Raw genomic sequence first — 23,551 nt, 5'->3', positions numbered from 1 at the left:
GGGGGGGTTGGGGGGACATATGGGGCAGGAGTTTCACAAAACTAGGTGGTATTTTTGTAACACGTTTCATGTCAACAGCTCTAATATTTATAAGATTAAAATATATCAAGGGACCAGCAACTTCCGACTTCTAATATCTTCTGATATCAAAAATGATTGGCTTGTTGGCAGCCTTTTTCCTGTGTCTTATGAGGAAGGTTAAAACTTTTCAGTGGGAAATAATTGCAAAGGGGAACCACGCTGATGTTAGTCATCAATTTAGATAAATTTTCCGTAATTAGAAAAAAGGCGTAAATATTTTTTTAAAAAGAGCTCTCTGAAAAAGAGAGAAATGAGCAAACAAGTAATTTGGTGCCAGAGCTCAGCTCCTCCAGCTTCTAGTGGCTTCAGACTTCAGCAGCAGCACAAGAGTCTGTCTTTCAAAATGAGTTGATACAGGAATAATCCACTGTATGGTTTCAGCCATGCTGGATTCAGATCTTTCCTCTCATTCTAATGCAAAACAGTCTGTGTTTGAACATCACGTCCAACTTACCTAAACTACTTTATCTAATTTATAAAATATAGAAATAAAGGCTAAACCACAGGTATGCAAATGGAGCATGAAAAATAATGGTAATATTTTAAAATATATAGAGAATCTCTAAAGGAATAGTTCAACATTTATTCGCTTTATGGCGGAGAGTTGGATGTGAAGATGACATCACTCTCATGTCTGTATGAAGCTACAGCCAGCAGCCAGTTAGCCTACCTCAGCAGCTAGCCCGGCTCTGTCTGATGGTAACAGACCACGTCTACCAGCACCTCCACAGCTCGCTAATCAACATGAAATCTTGTTTGTAAAAAAAAAAAAAAAATGAAGTGTAAAAACAACAATTTGCTGTTTTAGAGGAGGTTCTGGGCCCAAGTATTTCTTGGCTCAGCTGACAGTTGCCAAGCAACCAGTGGAGACTCCAGGATGTTACTGTTGCCCAGCCAAGAAATAGTCTGACACATGACCCCTCCCCGTAAAAATGGATGTGCCGCGTTAGATACTGGTAGGTGGACTTTGCTACGTTCCAACAGAGACAGGCTGGATGTTTCCCCTTTGTTAGCGGTGTTTGCGCTAAGCTAACTGGCTTCTTCATCCTCGGTATGATCTTCTCATTGCTCTGAAAGCGAATAAGCGGAGTTCCTAAAATGCTGAACTATTCCTTTGAAGGTTGTTTAAAACATTTGTCCATATTGTCTCATCCAGCGTGATGATGGGAACGTGTTCTCACCTTGCCCTTGACCCTGCTCTCCTTCCTCCTCCTCTCCCTCTTCATAGTCCACTTCCTCTACCGCTTCTTCCTCCTCCTCCTCCTCCTCCGCCTCGTCCACCCTCTCATCATCACCCTCCTCCTCCTCCTCCTGCTCCACCTCTACATCCTCTTCTTCGTCCTCGTCCTCCTCCTCCCCCTCTGCATCGCCTCTCTCCACCTCCCCATCTTCATGCTCCATTTGCTCCATGTTGTAGTCCATGTAGCCTTCCACCTCCTCTTCCTCCTCCACTTCTCCCTCTTCCTCCTCCTCCTCCACGGCTCCTTCCTCCTCCTCTTCCTCCCGGTCGTCCATCTCTTCGGTCCCGTCGGTCTCGTAGCACTCCTCCATCGTGGAGTTGTCCATGTCGTCTAGGTAGGTGCTCCTCTTGGGGGAGGTTTCCAGGGTTTGTCTGTCTAGACTCTTTCTCTTCTTGGCCAGAGGGCAGCCATACACACTGCAGAGGAGAGATAAGAGAACAACCATTAGCTGTTAGCCTCACCTAGCCATATATGCTAACACATATTTGCACCCAGGCCTCTGTAAAGTTCTGTGGTTTACAAACTACATTTGAAAGGAAGACAACAAAGAACAAGGGGCAACGGCTCCTGAATTCTTCTTCTGGGAAAAATATGAAACTTTGCTTAACCGACCTTAATTAGACATGTGCTCATTAACTATCGAGCAATTAACATAAAATGCTCAATTTCTTCTAGACAACAACTGCAAGGGGTAAAATCAGTATCTTTGAAGCAGAGGAATTACTTTGACATTCATTCATATTCAGGTAACCAGGTAACATCAATTTATTCTCTTCGCTGTGCGTTCTCTGCGAACGCTTCGCTCCAGACTGATACGCCCTCATTCTGACGTGAAACCAAGTGCAGCGAAAAAACAACAACAGCCAGTCTGGAGCTGTCTGCGAGGGAGAGAAGACAACCTGTAGCCTGATTAAAGCACCTCGGGTTTTAATGTATTCTCTGGCTCCCCTCGGCAGCAGGGGGACAGATCCTAATCTGATAATCTGATAATCTGTGTATTCGCTCAGGCTATTGATCACAGGGGCTTAATCCATTTCACTCATCAAACCTCTGAGAGCCTCCGAGCTGCTACCTGGGCCCCCCACCCCTCCTTGCAGTGGGAGTGTGTGACTTTAAAAACGTGTGCTGCTGTTTGTGCGTTTATGTGTATTGTGTGTGTGTGTGTGTGTGTGTGTTGTAGCCGTTCACACGTATGTGGCACGTTTGAACAAAGGCACCCACACAGTCGGACTCATGATGAGTTCTGCTGAGTGTTTTGGCCATCAAATAAACTCTCTGTCCAGGCTCCAGTGTAAGAGAGCTAAACACGCTTTGGGCATGTTCACTCAGCTGTGAAATATCCCTGGCTCCTATTTTTACAACCTCTGGACATTTCCCCAGCTCCACGCTACTTAGAGTAAGACCTGATGTGAATGAATGGCACAAGGCTGTGTGTGTGAGAGTAAGAAAATGGTTGTTGTTAGTCAATGTGTGCTGCTTTTGTGGTGGAGCGACTATGGAAAAGGCTTATCGCAGTGGTTAGGTGCTAATGGTCTGTTGCAGGATGGAGGACTGCAGTCTTAGAAACCCATTTCTGTTCCTTCTTTTTCTCTGTTTTTCATGTCAGTGTGTCCCACAGGCCAATATCCTATCTATCCTCCCCTCTCCCCTCTCTCTCGCTCTCTCCTCAGTCCTGCACGTCCATCAGTCAGTCAGGGTCCAGTCACCTGGCAGGCTCAATCTCGCCAAGCCCAAGGATTCCTTAATGGTCTGACCCCCTGCACCCCCTGCAACCAGGGGCCTCATTTCATTAATCTAAGCCCACATGGAAACTCATTCCCTGCCTGACAGCCAGACCTCTCCCCCAGGGCAGTGTGAGGGTCTGCGGGACAGTGGAAGGGGTTGGGGGGGGGGGGGGGGTTGGGGGGGGGGGGGTGTGCTGCGGCACTGTGATCAATAATGCTTGTGACCAAACATCTCAAAAGCACATTAAAATGCCACTCATCCTGGCCCCTCCGTTCCAGGGCCCTCTCCAAATAAATCAAGGGCCGGTCCCAGCAGGTTAGCAGCTGCCAATGCAGGCGGGCTGGCAGGAGAGGAGAGGATAGGTGAGTGGGAAGAAGGAGAGGGAGGGGCAGCAGGGATGGAAAGAGAGGGAGAGGGAAAAGTGGTGTGGGAAAAGGCAGAGAGACGCAGCCCCTCACCACTCTTCTCCTCTCTCCGTCTTCTCGTTCTGCCTTCCCCTCCTTTATTGTAACAAGAAAGCGGCCTTAAGGTAGTCTTTCGCTGTCGTGCGTTAAGCCGCCGCGTAGCTCACTGGCTGACAGGTATTAATGCGACTACACCTGAGTCGCTCTGAAAAATGGTTGTTGAGTTGCTGTAATTGCTCTGCAACATCAGCTAATAGATAACAAATAATAAATACTTGGCTGTGTATTTTTCCATTGTATGTTCAAAAGGAGTCAAGTGCACTTCATTATTTTGGGTCAGGACCGTACAAACAAAGAGGCCTATGATAGATAGAGGGCGAACATGCTTTAAAAAAAAAAAAAAAACTTGACTACGCTAAAAGTACCACCTACAGTGCCGTAAAAAATCTGTTTGAAAGCTCCTGCTCAGTTAAAGCGACCGCAGAGCTTCTCCTATGTAAATGACTTTTAATCACGCTGGTGTTAAGAGGCGTTGCATGCAGAATAACTTTGGTCTCAGGTGTCCTCCCGTCCCTGAGCTGTCAGGTTGTTGTGACACTGTGAGAGGTGTGTTTGCCCCGACGCTCCTATAAGCCCCATGATGACTAAGCCACAGGAAGCCTCCGCGGCTCCGCCATCCCACGTTCCCTAGCTCTGTCGCTGTGTGACCTTGGCTACAACATTCGTCATCACAGGCTCCGCATCCCACTCACTGCGCTTGGCAATTAAAATTCCGGAAATAATTAGGTGGCATTTAAAGCTAAAAAAAAAAAAAAAAAAAAAAGAGAAAGAAATTCTGCAGGAATTGTGCAGGGAAAGGAAGGAGATGAGAAAAAATGCAGCTCCACTGTTAAGTTACTCTTTTGCTTCGTCCCCTGGCAGCATCACAAAATCCTTCAAGAGGAGTGCGCGGCATGAGAGGTAGCAATCAAAAAAGAAAAGAGCTTCAGATCACAAAAAGACTACTTCATATTTTATGGAGTGGGCATCCTCGGCATTATAAGATGGAACAAATTCTTTTACAGTGTGAACAAGTGGCCCTTTAATGCAGGAAGAAGAAAAAAAAAAAACCTTCTGGAAACGTTACAGAGAGGGCCCCATTTCTGGAGCATTAATGTGAGGCAGGAGAGTGGAGCGGCAGGAGAAGGAAAGCTCCCGTTTGGCTAATTTTGGGCGACAGTTGAGCGACTGCTGGAATGCGACAACGTTCCACGGTGCCTTTATTAGCAGTCATATTAGCGGCTGTTCGCAGCAGGGGCAAAAGCTTTAGCCAGTCATTAGCATCACACACTATTTGTCTCCCTGACACCAGGATGAGGCTGCTGTTGCCTTTTCCTCTGCCTCCTCTCTCGCTCGCTCTCTCTCTCTCGCTCTCTCGTCATCTCCTCCTGTCACCCAACATTCTCACCTCATATCTCTCCCTCTTTGTTCTCACCCATCATAACCTCACCTGCTCCTTTTCCTTTCCACTTTCTCCACCTCCTCCATATATATCATTGAGTATACATTACTTTTGTTCTTTTCTCACACCAATTTACTTCACTTTCAACCTCTTTACGCATTTTCTCCTATCTCTCTCTCTCACACACTCTCACACACACACACACACACACACACACACACACACACACACACACACACACACACACACACAACCTTAGCTCATTGTTGTCTCTCTTTCTCTCCCTGCAGAGCAGACTTGAGATGGAGGGAATGCACCACCTCTGGCTGTGCCCCCTATCCAGTAGGAGGATCTATAGACACGTGTGGCAGAGCCCCGTCTCCATGGTGATACCCTGCAGAAATCCATGAGGGATTCGCCATCCTCACAGTCAGACAGTGAGGAAAAATGAGAGAGATAGACAGACAGGGAGAGAAAATGAGAGGTGGGGAGGGAAAAATAGAGGCTATAGGAGTGAGACAGACGGGGGAGTGTATGCTTTTGTGCGTGTTTGCATATGTGTGTGTACAATATGTGCTAAGAAAATTGGGAAATATATGGTAGAGGACTTATAAAAGAAAAGGAGAAATGTATTGTGTGTGAATGTGTGTGCGCGCATGTGCGTGTGCGTGTGTGTGTGTGTGCGTGTGTGTGTGTGAGAGCAGAGAGGATCATTTCAGAGCTGTCAGGCTTCTCCTGCTAGCAGGGGAGAACAAAAGACAGTGTCTTGGTGCAGGAGGCTCAGCGCATGGCAGACGCTGCAATTTGGGGCGTTTTCTGGCGGCTCAGGCTCCAGCTCGCATATCAGCTGCTATGGCTCATTCACACACACACACACACACACACACACATACGCACACGCGCACACACTAACATACGCACACACACACACAACGGAGTGACTGTCAGTTTGTCCTAAAACTCATACAATATTACTTCATAGCTGCCGTGTTGAAATAATCCTCAGCGTTACTGAAACCCATGTGCAGAAATTACATGTCCACTTGGAATTTACGCTGAAGTCTTAACAATAAACGTGACATTTAAGTACAGTCTTTTCATGTTTGGTTACATGTTTGAACAAAGCACCACCATCCAGCTTCACACACAACCCCCCCCCCATTCCCTGACAATACAATGGTTGTATGTTGTAGACAGCGAGTGTAGCGGTGAAGTAGCTAAGAGGCATCTTAGCTCAGAACCCAACAAACATGCTGCTCAGTTCACTGGTTCAATAAGCCTGTTGTTGCCCATTTGTGGCCTTGAGCTGATAAATCCAGCCTCAACTTTAGTCAAATACTCTGCCCCTTGCATTGCATTGACTCTTGCTGTTAACTCTTGCCCTTGTTTTTCATCCATGCCACTGCCTGTGTCCTGATACCCTACTGTCAGTCTTTATCCCGAGCCCCAGCGAGAGCCTTGGGAGCTCCCGCATCCTCAAACGTGGCTGAGATACAGTACAGCTGCTGGCAACCACTCATACACACTGAGCAACATCGTCCGACATTTTATCCTCGCTCCCTGAGACTATCCAAGGTCTCAGCTGCCCCCGTTGAGCTCCTTTTGTCCGTATCTGCCACAACTACAACACCTCATGCTTGGGGGAAAACCACCTCCTCACAGATTGTTTATGTGCCTTCCTGTCCCCATCGTGGGGCTGGAGTGGGGACTGTGAGGAGGAGCTGAGAGGTAAGGGCCGCTCTGATAGACGGTTATTTTGTTCTCACTGCTGCACCAGACGAACCAAAACACTTCTGTGCATTCTGATACGAAAGATGGAGTAACTTTATTTTGAAATCAGGTGTAGAAACCATCTGAAACCACTACTCCATTGGACATTGGAGAGAAAGTTAATCAGCAACTAATTTAATAACCGATAATTTAATAACCGAAATATATATACATATATACATATATATACATATATACATACATATATACACATATATACATATGTATATGTATATATACATATACATATATATATAACAAAATCTATTGTGGTGTATTCTGACTCCATTTCTGCAAAGGTGGAAAAAAAAGGCAAAAAAAGTGCCTTACGATAAGTGTGTATTATATAATTTTAACATACAAAATACTAATTCTTAAGCATTTGTGTCTCCAGACTCCTCACATTAAATCTAACATGGAGGTTGGGGGTTTTAAGATAGATCTGGCAGATTATTGATATGTGTATCATACAAGCTATTCTGCCTAATTTCCTAGTGGAGGTCCCGAGCAGGGGAGCTCATCGGACAGCACACTCTGGGGGTGTAATGCGGCTATCTGTCATCCTGCAGCTAAATTCACTCCTGGATTAGCCAGGTAAAGAGTCTCTCTACCAGCGTAATGACTTCAATCAATCACCCAGACTCAGAGAGACACACACACACACACACACACACACACACACACACACACAGAGGCCAGCTAGTTAGCTCCTAGCCCAGTGGCCATTTTGGAAAAGAGATTCCTTCCTCTAGCTTGTTTAAACAAGCCACAGTGGAGGCTGTCACAGTAGTTGTTTATTTGGATGAGCTGGTAGAAATGAACTGATGTGAATGAATTAGACTGACAGTGACTTTGCTTCTTACACCGATTGTTAGTGTATTAACTCACTATGATGCTGAAAATCACTTACATGGCTGGAATGTGGATCTAAACTATGGATGCAACGATTGATTATTGTCATTATTGACTATTTTACCAGTTATTTTTCTCAATTAATTGATTAACCATTTGTCATATAAAATGTGGAAAAAAAACGATGAAAAATGCCCATTACAATTTCATTCAATGTTCAATTTAAGACGCTTCAATTAACTTAAAGGTCTCTGAGGCTCTGAGCCTCTCTTCTGATTGGCCGACTGTTTTCTGAGTGATCCAATAAAAATTTAGTAGATTTCAGGTCAAAACCAAATCCTGCAAGGTTGGATGGTGGGTCCAGATGGGCGGGGCTTAGGGCATGGCTGAGAGCGGTGACTGCTTTGTTGTGACATCACAAAGTTACAGAAGTCCTGACAGCTGGTTTTAAGGCTCAGTTTCTGAATACAGGCTGTGAGCATTTCTCTGTGGACTGAGGCTTTGATACTTTCACAGTATTAATATAGAACCTAGACCTGCTTTAAAATCAAACAACACATGGACATCTACCTTTATACTATATGAGACATTTAATCGTTTTATTGATTTTTAAAATAGTAACTCCACTGATTTGTTTACAGGAAATAAGAGAAAAAGGTTGTATAGACACTTTTGTGTCTCCAGGGGGAGCTGTGTGCACCACAGTACCAACAAAACAATTCTGTAAAATAGTTGGTTATTGTAGGTTTCATAAAAACAGCTGGGTACGTAGTTTTCATAAAAACTAGAGCACCCAGCTGTTTTATAGAATTATTTTGCCTTTTCTGAACATAAATATATATATTCATGAGCCGTTTTTTGAAGATTTAAGTCTTGACTAAGAGCCACAGACCAAGAGGGAACATAAAGACACACTAACGCATGGTTGGTCGGTTGGTTTTGGACTTTTCATGAGATTTGTTGACAATAACAATAACCATACGCCTTATCCTTTACTGTGTTTCTGGCACAGAGAATAAAGTGCCTGCTTTCGGTGCGTTGCATTGTGATCCCCGCTCTGTGTCATGTTTACCAGACTCCATCTCCTCAGCGCAGGAGGAGGGCTTTTTGACACTGATGTAATTTAGTTGGCAGCTGCTCTGAGGGGAGGGCTGGCCGGAGGTGGTGGTGGTGGTGGTTGTGGTGGTGGTGGTGGGGGGGACGGGACGCTGGAGAGCTAGTGGGGGCTCAGGGGTTAGAGGTCAGGATGTGCCCGGCCTGGAGCTGCCCCTGAGCAGCTGCCCGCCCCTTCACCCACCCCTCACCCCTCCTCCTTCATGCCCACGTTCCCCTGGCACGCTCTGCACTCACTGCACATGATCTGTTATTCCCTTTGATGTCTTTCCTCAGGGAGGCAGTTATAAAAAATAAAAAAAAAGAAGAGGAAAAAAGAGGAGAATGAAAAAAAAAGCGTAAACACCACCTGTTTATCTGACACCGGGTAATGTCAGAGAGGTAGTTTTCAGGCTTGTCATAATATGCACAGGAGGTAAATAAGGGAGAAAAAATTACAAAGGGAAAAAATAAACATAGAGGAAGTCATGACAAAAGAAGTCACATGTACATGCCACTGTAAATTTGGTGGCCGTGGCTCTGAAGTGCTTTCAAGGTGTGTTTTAAGTTGCATTAGAGGTTAATGTGGGGACAGAATATGCAGCAGGAGAAAAGTACTATTAATCTATGTGCTAGAAAGAGACTGCGATGCAGGAGAGACAATGTCGTACTGTTATACTACACGTTTATTACACTTGTGATTGCGGTTGTAAAAGACAGGAACCGATCTCTGTCCGGCCTCATCACACTCCTGTAACGATAACAAATGTGTCAGAGCCAAACTGAAATGAACCTCAAGGCTCCCGTACGCAGTCTAAAGTGTATAAGCTAATGACAGAGCTGACAGATCCAACCAACTCTGTTCTTTTCACCCTCAGCCCACACTGCCTTTTTGGTGATATAAAGCTTTCCCATTAAATATGGAAATTTCCGTTTCGGTGACAGATACTTCACAGAGGGGGGCTGATGGCATAGACGGTGTTTTTTTGGAAGGGGAAGTGGCAGATTTTGATTAATGCGACCTTATCTGGTTCTGCACATGGAAGCAGAGGGGTTGCTGAGCTTGGCGGGGGTGGATGGCTGCTTGTTCTCTTCTTCTTTTTCCAGGCCTCTTTCTCTCTCTGTTTGAAATGGTTCACTCACTCACTCACTCACTCGCTCACTCGCTCGCTCACTCACTCACTCACTCACTCACTCACTCACTCGCTCTGCGCTTCTGCTCCTGCCTTCTCTCCATTTTCACCCTTTTGTGGTTTGCGCACTCATCCTCTATCTCTGTTATAATATAAGCTATGCTTTAATGTCTTGTAGTCACACTGTTCTTTAACTTCGTACGGCCTTCTGATAATTCTGTCTGATTTCTTCCTTCACCCTCTGCCCCCTCTTCACCTCTTCAGGTCTCTTCATCTCTATATCCCTACTTCCTTTTCCTATTCCACTTACACATTTTCCTGTTTCTCTTAGAACTGCTCATCTGCCTGCTGCGTCCTATCTTCAATTTCCATATCCTTTACTTATATCCTCTCTCCTCTCCTCTCCTCTCCTCTCCTCTCTGCCAGGCAGAGAGTGAGGTGCGGTGGTGCCGCTTCCCCCTGTCGCTCCATCACCACCTGGCCCAGTTCCAATGCTTTTAGTGAGAGCTATCTGTCAAGCTATGAATAATACAGGCCCAGGGCTGGCGTTAGCTTGCTAGCTAGCTATGTGGAATCCAAATGAGGTCTACAGCAGGAAGAGAGCACTTGACTTTTAGCTCGCTACCACACTCTCCCTACCAAGACAGGCAATTACTCAGCCCACAGCCCCAGCTGTAGTCGTGGCAATCATAAACGCAACCCCTCACATCCGTGTCTGCACACACACACACACTCTCACACAGGCAAACACATACACACACAGGCACTTGCACGTATGAACAAACAAGCACACTTCATCTCCTGAGCAAAATAACACCAAGATTGTCTATGCAGAGCAACAAAGTCTATACAACTTTCCTGCCATACACAACAGAAAATCCATAGTCCTCTCTTTTGTAGCAGTCAAAAGAACATTCATAAATCTTCCACAAAGTCTATAGTAATAAATGAAAAGCTCAGCATGTTGTTGACAGTGATTTCGTGGGGGATAATGATGAAATCAGGGCATTGATTTTAGGTGGAATACATAGACACAACACTGCTAAACAAGCAAAATTACAACAAAAGATATTTTTCATTGCAGAGGGAAAAAGTTGTTTTTTCTAAGGAAGAATTGATAAAATGTTTGAAAAATGTTTAAGACGTTAAAGGTCCCATATCGTAGAGAGTGAGATTCGTTTTTTGATGAGGGCTAGGTGCGCTATAAATACTGTGAAAGTATCGAAACGTTCAATCCTCACAGAAACCATGATGTCACATCCATACAGTCCCCACCCTACACCACGCCCCCAGCCCGGCTCATCTGGACCCACCGGCCAACCTTTTGTTTTTGTTGTTGTTTAAACTTTATTAACAACACAACACCAACCAATCATTCCATAGCTGAGTTAGCAAGCTAAAAGACAGACAACCATCGTACAGCCTTCCCAAGGATAGTAATAGATTACTTTTTTTTTTCTGTATAACTGACACATTTTAGTCCAAATTCAACCGAATCGCCTCATTTCAGTGCCAACTGACCATCGCCATTTGCATTTACCGTTGAGTAAGCTACAATCCATTACCTGTGGTTGGCGCGGCCCAGTGTCACGCACAAAACAGTCAGCCAATCAGGAAGAGAGGCTCAGGGAGTTAGAGCTAGAGCTCCAGAGAGAAGCCTGAGAGAGGACATCTTAAAGTAATGGTTCGGGTTATTTGACGTGGGGTTGTGTGAGGTACTTATCTTTCGTCAGTCAGTGTATTACCTGCAGTAGATTTACTACAACCTTTGAACTACCGTATTCCTACGCACAAGCTCACCTACGCTTAGCTCTGCCTGACTCAAACAGCTGATCTGCGGAGTAATACCGTGTGCGCCGTGGGTTGCTTGTGCGTAGTCATACAGTAGTTTAATGGTTGAGCAAAAATCAACATCAAATAATCCAAACTACCACTATATTGGGATGGATTTGGTCCTTAAAATCACAAATATATCTTCTTATGTAAACTCAAAACTTCAAATAAAAATCCAGAAAACTGTAAAATATAGGACCTTTAAACGCCATGTGGAAGCCAAGTATAATTCTGTTCGTCCATATTTAAGACGCAGCTGAACTACAAAGATCTATTAATCAACGGCGGAGTTACTTCATCATGTCTTATCTGATGATTAACAGGAGACACGTCGTCCACCTTTATCACACTTGTTCTACAGTTATGGCAGGAGGCTGAGAGGGCTATCACATGTATCAGGCGCATGACACATGTATGGTCGCGTAATTAGCTTTGCACCGAGGCATCCTTAGGTGACAGTGTTAACCCATCCATCATTGCTTCTAATCATTCGTTGGTGGAGTGTGGGATGTAATTACAGAGCGCTAGGCAACGACAGGCTTCACAGGTAAAAATAGTCATGCAGGATGAGAGATTTCTGCATGTGTTTGGCATGTGGCCTGCGTGCATAACGTGTTTGCGCATGTGGGTGGGAGAAAGTGTGTGTGTGTGTGTGTGTGGCTGTGGGTGTTTGTGTGTATGCATGCCTGCGTGTATTGTGGTAATGAGATCTAGTTAGTGATGCTCCAGAGTGTCTTATTAACAAATAATAACAGCACTCCTTTGTTTTTTACCTCTCCTCCCATCTATTATTCACACCTCACAGATTTACTCATGATTCATTTATGGGAGCATCTTGTGCAACCTAGAAACTAAATGTCACCCAAAACATCACTGTCAGATGGTGTTGTGTGTATTAGTTTGTACATAGTGTTTCTATGTATAAACTCTATCTGTGCATGTGTGTCTGTGTATTTCATCACTCACTGGAGGTGAGTGTAGAGGTCTGTCCACTCTAAATTCTCCCTGCATTAAATAAATTGTATTTACAGAAACAATCCAACACTTCTGGAGCAAGAATGTAAAAACCTGCAAACTAGCTCCATCTGTATATGCACACACTACTGCGAATGATGGAGTGCTACTGAAATAGATGAGTCGGATATTGCTGGATCAGTAATGAGGGCTGTAGTGAGGCCATTCTGCCATTCAACCCCCCTGTTGTGAAATCAGCATGACGCCCTGTGTACTTTAGCTGGATTCTCTTTCCGCTGAAATTGCCAGGTTGGAGAGAGGCACTCAGCTGGGAATGCTGCTCTACATGTGAAGTAGGTTGTGTGTGTGTGAGGGCTTAGGATACGTGTGTGTGTGTGTGTATGTCTACATTTGTGTCAGCGCGCATTAAGTGAGCCTATGTAGGTGTGAATGTGTGTGTGAATGTGTGTGTGTGTGTGTGTGTGTGTGTGTGTGTGTGTGTGTGTGTTGCCCTTTGCCTCTCTCCCCCTTCTCTCTCCAGGTGAAGAGCCTGTTCTGAAGGCTCTGCTCCAGTCGAGGGCCCTTGAAGCCAGGCTGGCAGCACTTTGCCCAGACAGAGGTAAGCCTACAGTACACCATCGGTCTTAGCAGCAGACACTTAATGGACCATCAGACAGCAGCCACAAGTAGTTTGGCCCCAGCAGGCAGCAACGCCCTATACTGAAAAGAATATCCCTATCTCCATTAACAAGTCATTTACTATATTCTTCTATTCAATCTTGATATATTGTTTTTTCTCTAAATAAGTCAGAAAGTGAGAAAAATATCTGTGAATGACATAATGTAAACTTAACTAAATGAAGTATTGGTTTTAGTGGAGCTTTAGTTTTCAATATTTACACATGTTCTATATAAATAAATAAACTAATAGCTCATAGGTGTGTTATAATAGTTTTTCGAACAATTGAGAAACATGGCGCAGAGGAATAAGATATAACACCAGGGTGTAGATACACACACAGCGCTTGTAAGTTGGACCAGTTGATTGTTGATTTTGGTGTTTACCCAAAAAAGAACCCAACTGAAAAGCTGCAGTTCCTCTAATGACCACTAGAGTCTGGCTCCAACAGTGAGTCAGTCTCCATAGACTTTACAGCAGAAATAAACATGTTTACAGCCTGGTCCAAAAAATGGTTTTAATCTCTATAGCTATTTGCCCATTATGGATTATCAGAAAGTCTGGCGGAGTCAGGCGCTGCCAAGACGACGATAAAGAGCAGCTCACTCTGAGCTTCAAAACTGCTCTTTGGAAACCTGTGGGTGACGTCACAGAGGCTACGTCCATTTTTATTTACAGATGGTCTTTCCCTTGCATTTGTTGCTTTGGCTACATAGCTAACATACGCGTTAACAGCTGTTTACTGACCAGTCTTTCTGAGAGCTTCTGCCATTGTTGCATTTACAATACAGGAGATTATAATCCGTCCTCTGAGCAGCGGTACTTCTTCAAGGCAGACTGAACACTACAGCGACTCGGTATCGGAAAGTGACAAGCAGTCCAACTGGGCCAGAGCTAACTTCATTAGAAGAGGGAAGTCGAAATGATAGAAATAGAAGTAAAACAGGAGTTAACATTTGATAATGAACTTGCAACATTTATTCTAGACTGGTGAGTAAACAGCTGTTAATGCTAACGTTAGCTATGTAACAATAGCAAAATTTACAAATAGCTCCTTTAAGACCAAATATGGATTGATAAGAAAACAGGTGTTTTATAGTGAGACCACAGTGGATGTTGTCCATCACTTACTTTTTTTGCTTTACAATGTGTACAAACCAATGATCTGTTACTCTCTTTGCCCACTTCCTGCTGTTGTTGAGCTCCTCCACCGTAGATACCCTGAGACTCATTGTGCCACTCTGCTGGTTGCTTGCTGCTCTCATATCAGTCTGAGTGCTTTGAGAGCATGACATAGAGAGAGTGGAGATGACTCTGTGTGTGTGTGTGTGTGTGTGTGTGTGTGTGTATGTGAGGGAGTAAATAGCATCCCAGCTGTAGAGATGGCATTTAAGTGTCTCTCCCTTTGCACTCCAATAGTACTGCAGACCCATTACCTCAGTGTGTGTGTGTTTGTGTGTCTTCCAGCATCTGTGCATGCATGTGCTTGTGTGTGCTACAAATGCATTTCCCAGCTATTCCTCCAATCATCTCCATGCTCCCACGCGACTCACCCTCTACCTTTCTGTTCTGATCCTTTTCTCATTCATCATGCCTCCCTTCCTCTCCTCTTGCCAGAGGTCTCTGCTAAGGTGTAATTTAGCTCCTGCTGTTCTCTAATTTCTGCCTTAGTCAGGAGGGGCGTGGCTGGCCCTCTGACACCATGGATACAATCTGTCAATCATTTCCCCCAGCCAGGAAATTGCGTTCAAAGTGAGAGTAATTATTAAGTCTGCCCTGTGTGGGTTGAATTGAACGCCCTTTCAGTTTGGCACAGAGAGAAATATGTATTCAGAGGCAAGGCCAAGTAGATTTGTGAAGCTTTTATTGTTGCTCAGAACAAGGTGAGGGCTCTCCTCATCTCACCTTTTGTCTTGTCTAATCTCTTGGCCTTCTTCTTTACTTCTTTTATCATTCCTCCGCCCTGTTTCTTATGCTTATATTTTTTCATGATTTTAAAAACACTCCTCTTCTATCCTGCTTTTCCATCATTATTACACCCTGCTCTACTCTGTTACACCACCTTCACCTGCCCTACCTCTGTTCTGTCCAATCTCACCCACAGGGAAGGACGGAAAAAGGTAAACCGTTCTCCAGATGGGGCGTATACAAAACAAGTGTTGGTGTTCTATGTTGTCTCCTGCTGGAAAAATCACACTGTTTATCTCCAATTTATGTAAATGGCCGATGATAATAAACTGCGGCCCTCGTCTAGATTCATTCTATCCACCAGACATAATAGTAATCCAGAGAGCCACCCCTTGGTGTGCAGGCAGAGGCACGGTGACAAACAGAGGGGAGACAACAGTAGAGGTGAAAGCAAGAGAATGAAAGAAAGTCTACTTAACATAAACATGTGCAGTGAGGTAGCTGTTTGAATTCCTATTTGTTACCGTCCTTGAAAAGCTCAAAATCAAAAGTTGTGCACGGGAATGTTGTAACAGTTCCTCTGCCTTCACTCTCCGGGTTAAATTATTGAAACCTACTTTGGAAAACACTTGAGTCCCTGGTTACGTTTCTGTCCTACAGACAAATGTTGATTTATTTTCATGTTTCTCTTTCATTCCAGGATCCACTCCCCTCTGTTTGTCCACACATTACTGAATGAACGTCCGGATTCTGTGGACTTCCCATACAGACTCAAACCACAAAGTTTTCAGCAATCAGCAAACCACAGAACAACCTCAATCAAAGACATCACTTCCCAAGATGCCTTGCACCAATTGCTTATAACTTCCCCTTGCCGTTTTCAATTAATGTCAGCCACCGTTGCTTGCTGTAAACCCTCAGACAGTCACCTGCATCAACGCTGACTAATCTGCAATACGCTGCCAACCAAGCCTTGTTAGAGCATGACCATAGCCAACACATGACCGACCCATTAACCTTTGCTCATGAGCAGATAAGTCAGAATTAAAGAGATGTCCCTCTCCTTCAGCTGAGTGACTTAACTGTTGACCCTGCAACCTTTACGTATGGCAGTTATTGTAATCACGTTACGTTGACTGACATGGGAACAGTGTCCTGTGCGCTATACAGATTAAGTCTTTGACTATTAACTGTGCTGTGTTGAAGGTTGTGAAATAAGACTTTATCTATATATAGAGCAGTGGGGACAGGACGTAAAGACGCAAAGTTAACCAGTGCTCGACCGGTTAAAGCTACAAACAGACATCATTTAGAACGATAACAAAGTGGGCGCGATATCTTTCCTTAAATCTTGTACTTTACTGCCCACTTGCAGCCACAGGAGGCTTTTGTCTCTGGAGGCTAGGTTGACTATCAGCCGCTGTATCTATCATGTCTGTCATTTTGGTGGACGAGGCCGTGTCCCATTGACAAAAGCTGGGGCAACAAACGGACCCGTGATTAAGTCTGGTAAAATACTAAATAAAGCAGTTTTACATTAAAAATCTGGGTTTGTCTGATACTGTTCCGGAGACACAGGACAGACGCAGCATGTGTGCTAAACGACTGACGTTTACATTAGAGCCGTGTTTAGTGTATAGTCCATTCCTCACCTTTGTGTTCTGTTATGTTTTTGGTTTTTGGAAAGGTAAGAAAAAATTGCTCTTACGACGCTCCGGTGGCGAACAAAGAAATCCACGGCTTGACAACAGGCATCTGTTGTTCTTAGTTACAGCTGCTCAGGCTGTGATTGGCCAGTATCTATTCTGGGGAGACATTTAGCAAACGGTCGGCTGTGCAACCAGATCATGTTATGGCTCTGGACTGTCCTATGAACGTAGGTATAAGTGACTTTAATCCATGACCGTAGACTTGTACAGTAGCTGTAGCTTACATTGCACACACATATGCAAACACACACCTTCTGTGAAACAACCCTAACCCCCAAGTGTGGATGTCTACAGAGTCTTATGGCATTTGCAGGGCCTCTGAGGGTATTCAAACATTCAAAGGCTGCGTGTGAAGCGAGAGAGGTGGAGGATATGGATGGTGTGCTGCCGTCTAAAGACGAGGGGGGAAAAAGGAAGAGGGGGGGAGGCTAATTAACATATTAATGACCCCACCTTCCTACAGCTTCTGTCGGATAGTCCAAACACTTTGATAAGTATGCAAATGAGAGCTGCACCATCTGAAGAGGGAATTAGCTCTGCCAGAGACAGACGAGAGAGAAGGGAGGGGGAGAGAGAAAGAGGAAGGAAGGAAGGAAAGGAGGAAGGAAGGGAAAGGGTGTTTAGGAGAGAAAGGGGAACTGAAAAGTGGCAGGAAGGAGAGGAGAGGAGGAATATCAAGAGAGTGGAGGAAGGAAGGAAGGAAGAAAGGAGCAACCACAGAAGGAGTCTCAGGCGTGCTGATGAACTGATATCCTCATGTTTGTTTTAGTCGTCTTTAATTATCCGACGTGCACAGTGGGCAAATGTGTGGGTATGTGTGTAGTATTAGACAAAGAGACAGTGATGGAGAATGAAAGAAATTTCATTCTTGTGCTCTCCAGCTCTCAGATCAATATGCCAGTGCCTGTCAGCCCTGAAGTGATGTGCAGAATGGCTGCAGGGGCTCAGGCCAGTGGGCATACAGGCTGAGGTGGAGGAGTAACGACCCCGAGGAGACGAGGGCAAGTAATTATAACACAGACTGATCTCACTCCGTCTATCACTGAAGAGAATGGTGGGTAATAAGGACGAGGGAGAGCACCATAGGAAAGCAAGTGTTCACATGAGGGTGAGACAAAGGGAATGCGAGAGGGAAGAAGAGAGGGATAGCGCGCGTGTGTGTGTGTGTGTGTGTGTGTGTGTGTGTGTGTGTGTGTGTGTGTGTGTGTGTGTGTGTTTGAGAGACACCCTGTGTGAACAGCCAGGCCAGGGATTCACCGACACGCTCATCACGTTCCACAATTATGTTGAATAATTAAAAGGTTTCATTAACTTGATCATTTCCTGTTCGGCCATGTTTCAGCTCTGACACCGGCAATTAAAGCCACGACTGCCCGCCTCCCTCATTCAGCCGGTCCGCGACAGAGGACAACCTTATGTCTTTTGTATGGAAGCAGAAATCTGACAGGGGAAAAATGAGGGGCTTTAGCAGTTATCCACCTTACTTAACTGTTCTCAACACTTCAGTGCTGAAGCACACCGGAACTGACAATAAAATCTATGTGCTCAAGGTGAAATCGTGCAAATCTGGATTTGGTTTCCTTGGAATTTTCTTCTTTTTTTTTTTTTTTTTTTTTTTGATTAATGCAAATAAGGGAGTGAATAGTTTACCTCTGTGAGCCAGCCTTAGGCACTGAGACATGCACCTTGAAAATCTTTACATATTGATAGCTTTTACATGGCGTGTAATTTTCCCTACAATTTTTTTTTCTGATACATGCCGTTAAATGAACAAATACCTTGTTCTTGTAAGCCAGACATCCATCTCCTCACATAATTATAGATTCAATGTGGGTTTATGATGTGATACTGTAAGAACTGCACTTGCTCAACTACACAAACACTCAACAACATAAAAATATCTTCACAAATCTTGGCCTTTGTTTAAATCGGGGGAATTTTTCACTCTGCATTAACACCATAATTAGCAAAAGCCTGTGCTGTCCTAGTTATGTAAGACGGCTCTTTTTGTCTTTTGAAATTGGATTACCGCAGGATGAACCATTTATTTCAAGAAATGGGGGGGTGGGTGGGGTTGTTGGGGGCAATTTTTATCCCTGTGTCTCCACCATACAGTCTCTGGCACAAAGCTGTCCCACCCTATTGAGCTCATGTGCAGTACTTATACACCCCAATAAACATGATTAGCATTGCAGACTGTAAATATGCAAATGACAAAGGAGATGTGGAGAGGAATGTTTATGCTGTGAGCTGAAGGGACGCCTTTACCTTCCGTGTCTTTCATACTTGCTGCTGCTGCGGCTGCCTACATGGCGTACAGAGCTGCGTTCACGCCCGGACACATGAGAGCAGCCGCTCTCTCTCTCTAAACTGCTTCCTCCAACATGTCATCAAACCTGGACCCCGGCGTGAACGTCATTCTGTGTGTGGACTCCATGTCCTCGCTCTCCTTCACCGCGTGCCACCGACTCACATGTAGACTTCAATTACAGCAGCCGTCCTGCAGGTCTATGATTACTATGACAGATTGTGAGACTGAAACGCTGAAAACTGTCTGAGGCCAGGAGAGTGAGGGACCACACTGGATGTGATATTGTCGAGACCTCCAAATGATTTACATACCGCTTACGAAACTGACTTAAATATCGGTCAATATTCATTTCTTTTTACATAAACACAAACAATTCCCACTACTCTTATACTGAGCAGGACTTGTCAGTGGTCTCTAGGTGACAAACTGTAGAAACAGTAACTCAAATTACTTATTCACCACTATATACGCCAAGTCCAATATATTTCAGATAATATGATGATAGATATATGCCTTGTTGGATTACTGTCTGTTCCTATTGTAAATTTGATATATCTTACCTTGAAAGGTGCCTATGAATAAAATGTATTATTATTATTAAGAACATTTTATGTATTTTCATGTCTAAGAGACACATTTTCTTGCACTAATTGAACTCCAGTCAATATTGTTTCTTTATAAAAAATTGGAAAAAATTTGATGATGATTGTTTCTTCAAATTATTCAATTTTTAATTTTTAATTTTTTAAAATTCAAACATTCTTGGCAGGCGTAGGTTCTTTTTTCTATATTGTGGCAATCTCACCATAACCACATCAACACTATTGTGGTGGTGCATTTTTTGAGGCATTTGTATCTAAAAAACAAAATATGGATCATTAAGATTAACAAGTCAGGATCCAGCTAACTTGTGTTCGACAGACTCTGCCAACATTTTACCATAAGCCAGATTGTAACAGCTGAAAAATCCACATTAATGTCATTATTTCAACAATAAATCAAGTTTAATCAGTTATCATGTAGGAAGAATGGGGCCCATCACCAGTTTTACAACCACAATCACACACCTGTCTTTACCATGATCCACTCATAGTCACAGTCTGACTAAGTAAGTATTAAAAACACTGCATTTAGTTTGCATCCCCTCTCCTCCCCACTCAAGTCGCTCACTGTAATTTGCTCTCATTCACCTGACGCCATTCAAGTGTTTGTGTGGATGCATTTAAGAAGCGTATATACATATTAACACACACATGTATGCACAAACATGCACACGCGCATGGCAGCACCAGCCTATCTGACCCAGCCCAGGCGTGTTCGTCCTGAAGACTATCAGCTCTCTGGGGAAAGAGGCCATCGAGCAGTATTATCGACATTATAGACGCCTCGGCCTGGAGATAGGCTTCACATCGATCCCCTGATTAATTACTATCTGCAGGCAGCAGCAGACTGACGGAGAGAGAGAGAGAGGGAGGGAGAGAGAGGTGAGAATGATAGAACATGGGGAAAGGAGAGAATGAATGAAGGCGGGCGGGGGGTGGGGTTGAAGGATTGGGGAGAGGGAGGAGGGAGAGTACACCTTGTACTATCTATGAATATCAGCTAAAGGCTACGCAGTAATCTTCCAGGTGGAATATTATTTATTGATATATAGGTAGGCAGGAATCCTTATCGTAACTGCAACCACCTCCTAACACACAGCCAAGGACAAAATGAAATTCACACATTACTGGGGTAGAAACAACTCACAAAGACAAATAGAGGACACTGAATTTCCCACCCTTGAATTCCCAAACAGATTACACTCAACACTCTGCAAATAATGATGAAAATAATTATATAATAATAATAATAACAACAACAACAACATGTCGATTGTAGCTTCTGTGTGCATGGCTATTTTCTATGGAACTCTATGGATGAGTTAATGAACCCTAGTTAGATCCTTTGGGCTTCACTCCTCATCCTCCCAAGAGACAGTGTCACACCTTGTGTAACATTCGTCAATAACCATGACAACACAGGCGGAAGGTCTCCATTCAGACCAATGCTTAAGAGAAGCTGGCGGATAACTTGAGCTATTTTTGTTGACATTAGTACTATGTATCATTTCAGTCCTTACACAGTGTACGAAAGGCCGTCCCCTAAACACTGATGAGTCCAGTCATCAGCTGCGAAGCCCCTGAGTCCAACCTCATTTTGTCAGTCGAGTCACTGCACTCTTAAAACAGCAACACACCCGAGCAGAATATTGAACAACATCGCAGGCTATATTCTTTATAAACCAAAGCCTTGTCTCAAGATCATGTAGCGACAAAACAAATTGTAATGATAGAGAAGGGTAATGGAAATGGAGGGGAGAGTGATGCGGTGAAGCACGACTGCCTGGTTTCTCAGATGCTTCACAGAATCAGCTCCTGTGCTACATGTTAGTGAAGTTGGCCAAACTACTTTTGAAGCAGACGCCCCTCAGTGCGCTAGGAAATATAACGAAATCACGACCAGGACTTTATATTTCTTTGTGGAAATCTGATATTTTCCCACCACAGATGATGATCAAAGGACTGTAAAAATTGGGACTTGACGTGTAGGCTGGTTTCATGTGGGGCGGCTGCTGTCCAGGTGTGCTGTCCTGTGCTGTGCAGTCTGATCTGATTCAGGTAAAGCCACAGTGTGTAGCAGCACACTGTATGACCACTTGTATTTTTTCCACACAACTCTAAGATTGGAGTGAAGCAAAAAATCTTCCAGTATATTGTGTAAATACACCAACAGCTATCAAGTGTTTTCTCACTGACAACAATTAATTACAATGTCAGGAGAATCAGGTCTGTTCTTTGTCTGGAGCTGCTCTTTCACACATGTAGCACACAAGAAGACGTCAGTGTCAGATGCGTTCTCACCAAGCCGCAACGTCTTGGTCTGAAAAATGAAGCCAACAGGAAAGTGGCTGCAGTTCCTCTAACGACCACTAGAGTCCAACAGTGAGTCAGTCCCTATAGCAGCAGAAATAAACATGTTTACAGCCTGGTACAAAAACTGTTTTGGTCTCTAGAGCTAATTTCCTCCTTCATGACAACTGTTTCTATAACTCACCTGTTTACATTTTGTTACGACTTAAAGTTATGTAGACTTGAGGGTGTGGCCTCTTTGAGTGACAGGTGGGTGAGCGTATGTTTACCACAAACCGGCAAGCTCCACACACTTCCCCCCTCTACATCTACCCTAATTTTTGGATTAGCCGGGAGTTAGGGGCGGAGTCAGGAACTGCCAAGATGGCGACGGTGGAGCAGCTGACTCTGAGCTTCAAACCCGCTCTTCGGAATCCTGTGAGTGACCTCACAGAGGCAACGTCCATCTTTAGAGATGCAAAAACTACACTACAGAAATCGCAGAGTTTTGTTACGTCATAAACAACCATGTTTCTTTCTGTTCCACAAATTGATTGTGGCGTCGGCCGTCACCGACAGAAGTCCCTGAACGTTTTGTGTCGCTGCAGTTTGAAATTTTCGTCGCCATCTTTGCGTGAATTATGTTTCTACTTCACTTATGGATGTTCATGTTGTTCTGTTTTTGCGCCAGTTGCATAACAGAAACATCATCAACACACCAACCACTCAGTAACTGTAAATTCTCTGGATTTTGACCTGCTCTATTCACACATGGGCTCAATCAGACATCGCACGGACGTCTACCAGGGAACTGGCAGGGTAAAGTCAACTTCACGTTCGGTACAACTGTTTCGGACGTTTGCGTTCTCACATCCTCCAGGTTACGTCTGGATAATTTCAGGGTGGCAGTGCATGTGTGAAAGCTACTATCCTTTAATATGCATTTTTAATTAACTTCAAGCTTTTCTCACACATTTGTGGTTTTACAAAAGACATCAGCTCTTAAAAATATACTGTGAAGAAACTTTTCTAGGGACAAAGAAAAGCTTCAAATTTCAAATAAAGTTGTGTTCTACCTTCCACCCACTCAACTCACCCAACAAGAACTTTAAAGCTGTGGGCGTAGACAGGGAGAAAGAGTTGTGCTGCATGGGTAATGAATTGATAATTGGCTCTCATGCTAAATATCATCAAGTACATGAGACAAAAACAGAATTATTTAGCTCGTCTAGTTGGAACATTAAAAGAGGAGAAAACCCTCTTATTTAATATTTCATATGGGGGAATTGTATTAACTAGATGGAAGAAAGAATTTGGTTCTTGTTGTTTCTGTTCTGTTGTTATCATCTTTCGTGACATTGAAGATGTCCAGAGAAAGAGAAAGGAGACAAAGTGAAAAATTCGCACTACGAGGGAGCGATGAAGAGAGAGAAATCGAAATAACCCAAGTATCACTTCATGGCAGAGGAAGAAGAAAAGCAAGAGGAAGAGACAGAGGAGGAACTGTCATCAAAGCACACAATAGTG

At 44.0% G+C, this 23,551-nt stretch overlaps 1 protein-coding gene across 1 annotated transcript in view; it reads right to left on the bottom strand.

Moving 5' to 3' along the window:
• Positions 1-23,551, bottom strand: part of myt1lb (myelin transcription factor 1-like, b) — a 101,173-nt gene that overhangs the window by 35,448 nt on the left and 42,174 nt on the right. Inside the window, exon 5 of the mRNA XM_087170558.1 lies at positions 1,263-1,738. Coding sequence (XP_087026684.1) covers positions 1,263-1,738 — 476 coding nt within the window. The remainder of the gene's footprint in view (positions 1-1,262; positions 1,739-23,551) is intronic.

Source organism: Seriola lalandi, unplaced genomic scaffold, assembly GCF_002814215.2.
Source record: "Seriola lalandi dorsalis isolate HSWRI2012SDOR001 ecotype SW California unplaced genomic scaffold, Sedor1 jcf7180002054953, whole genome shotgun sequence".
Lineage (NCBI taxonomy): Eukaryota > Metazoa > Chordata > Actinopteri > Carangiformes > Carangidae > Seriola > Seriola lalandi.
Note: the sequence above shows the minus strand (reverse complement) of the source record. Positions and strands in the feature narration are given on the sequence as shown.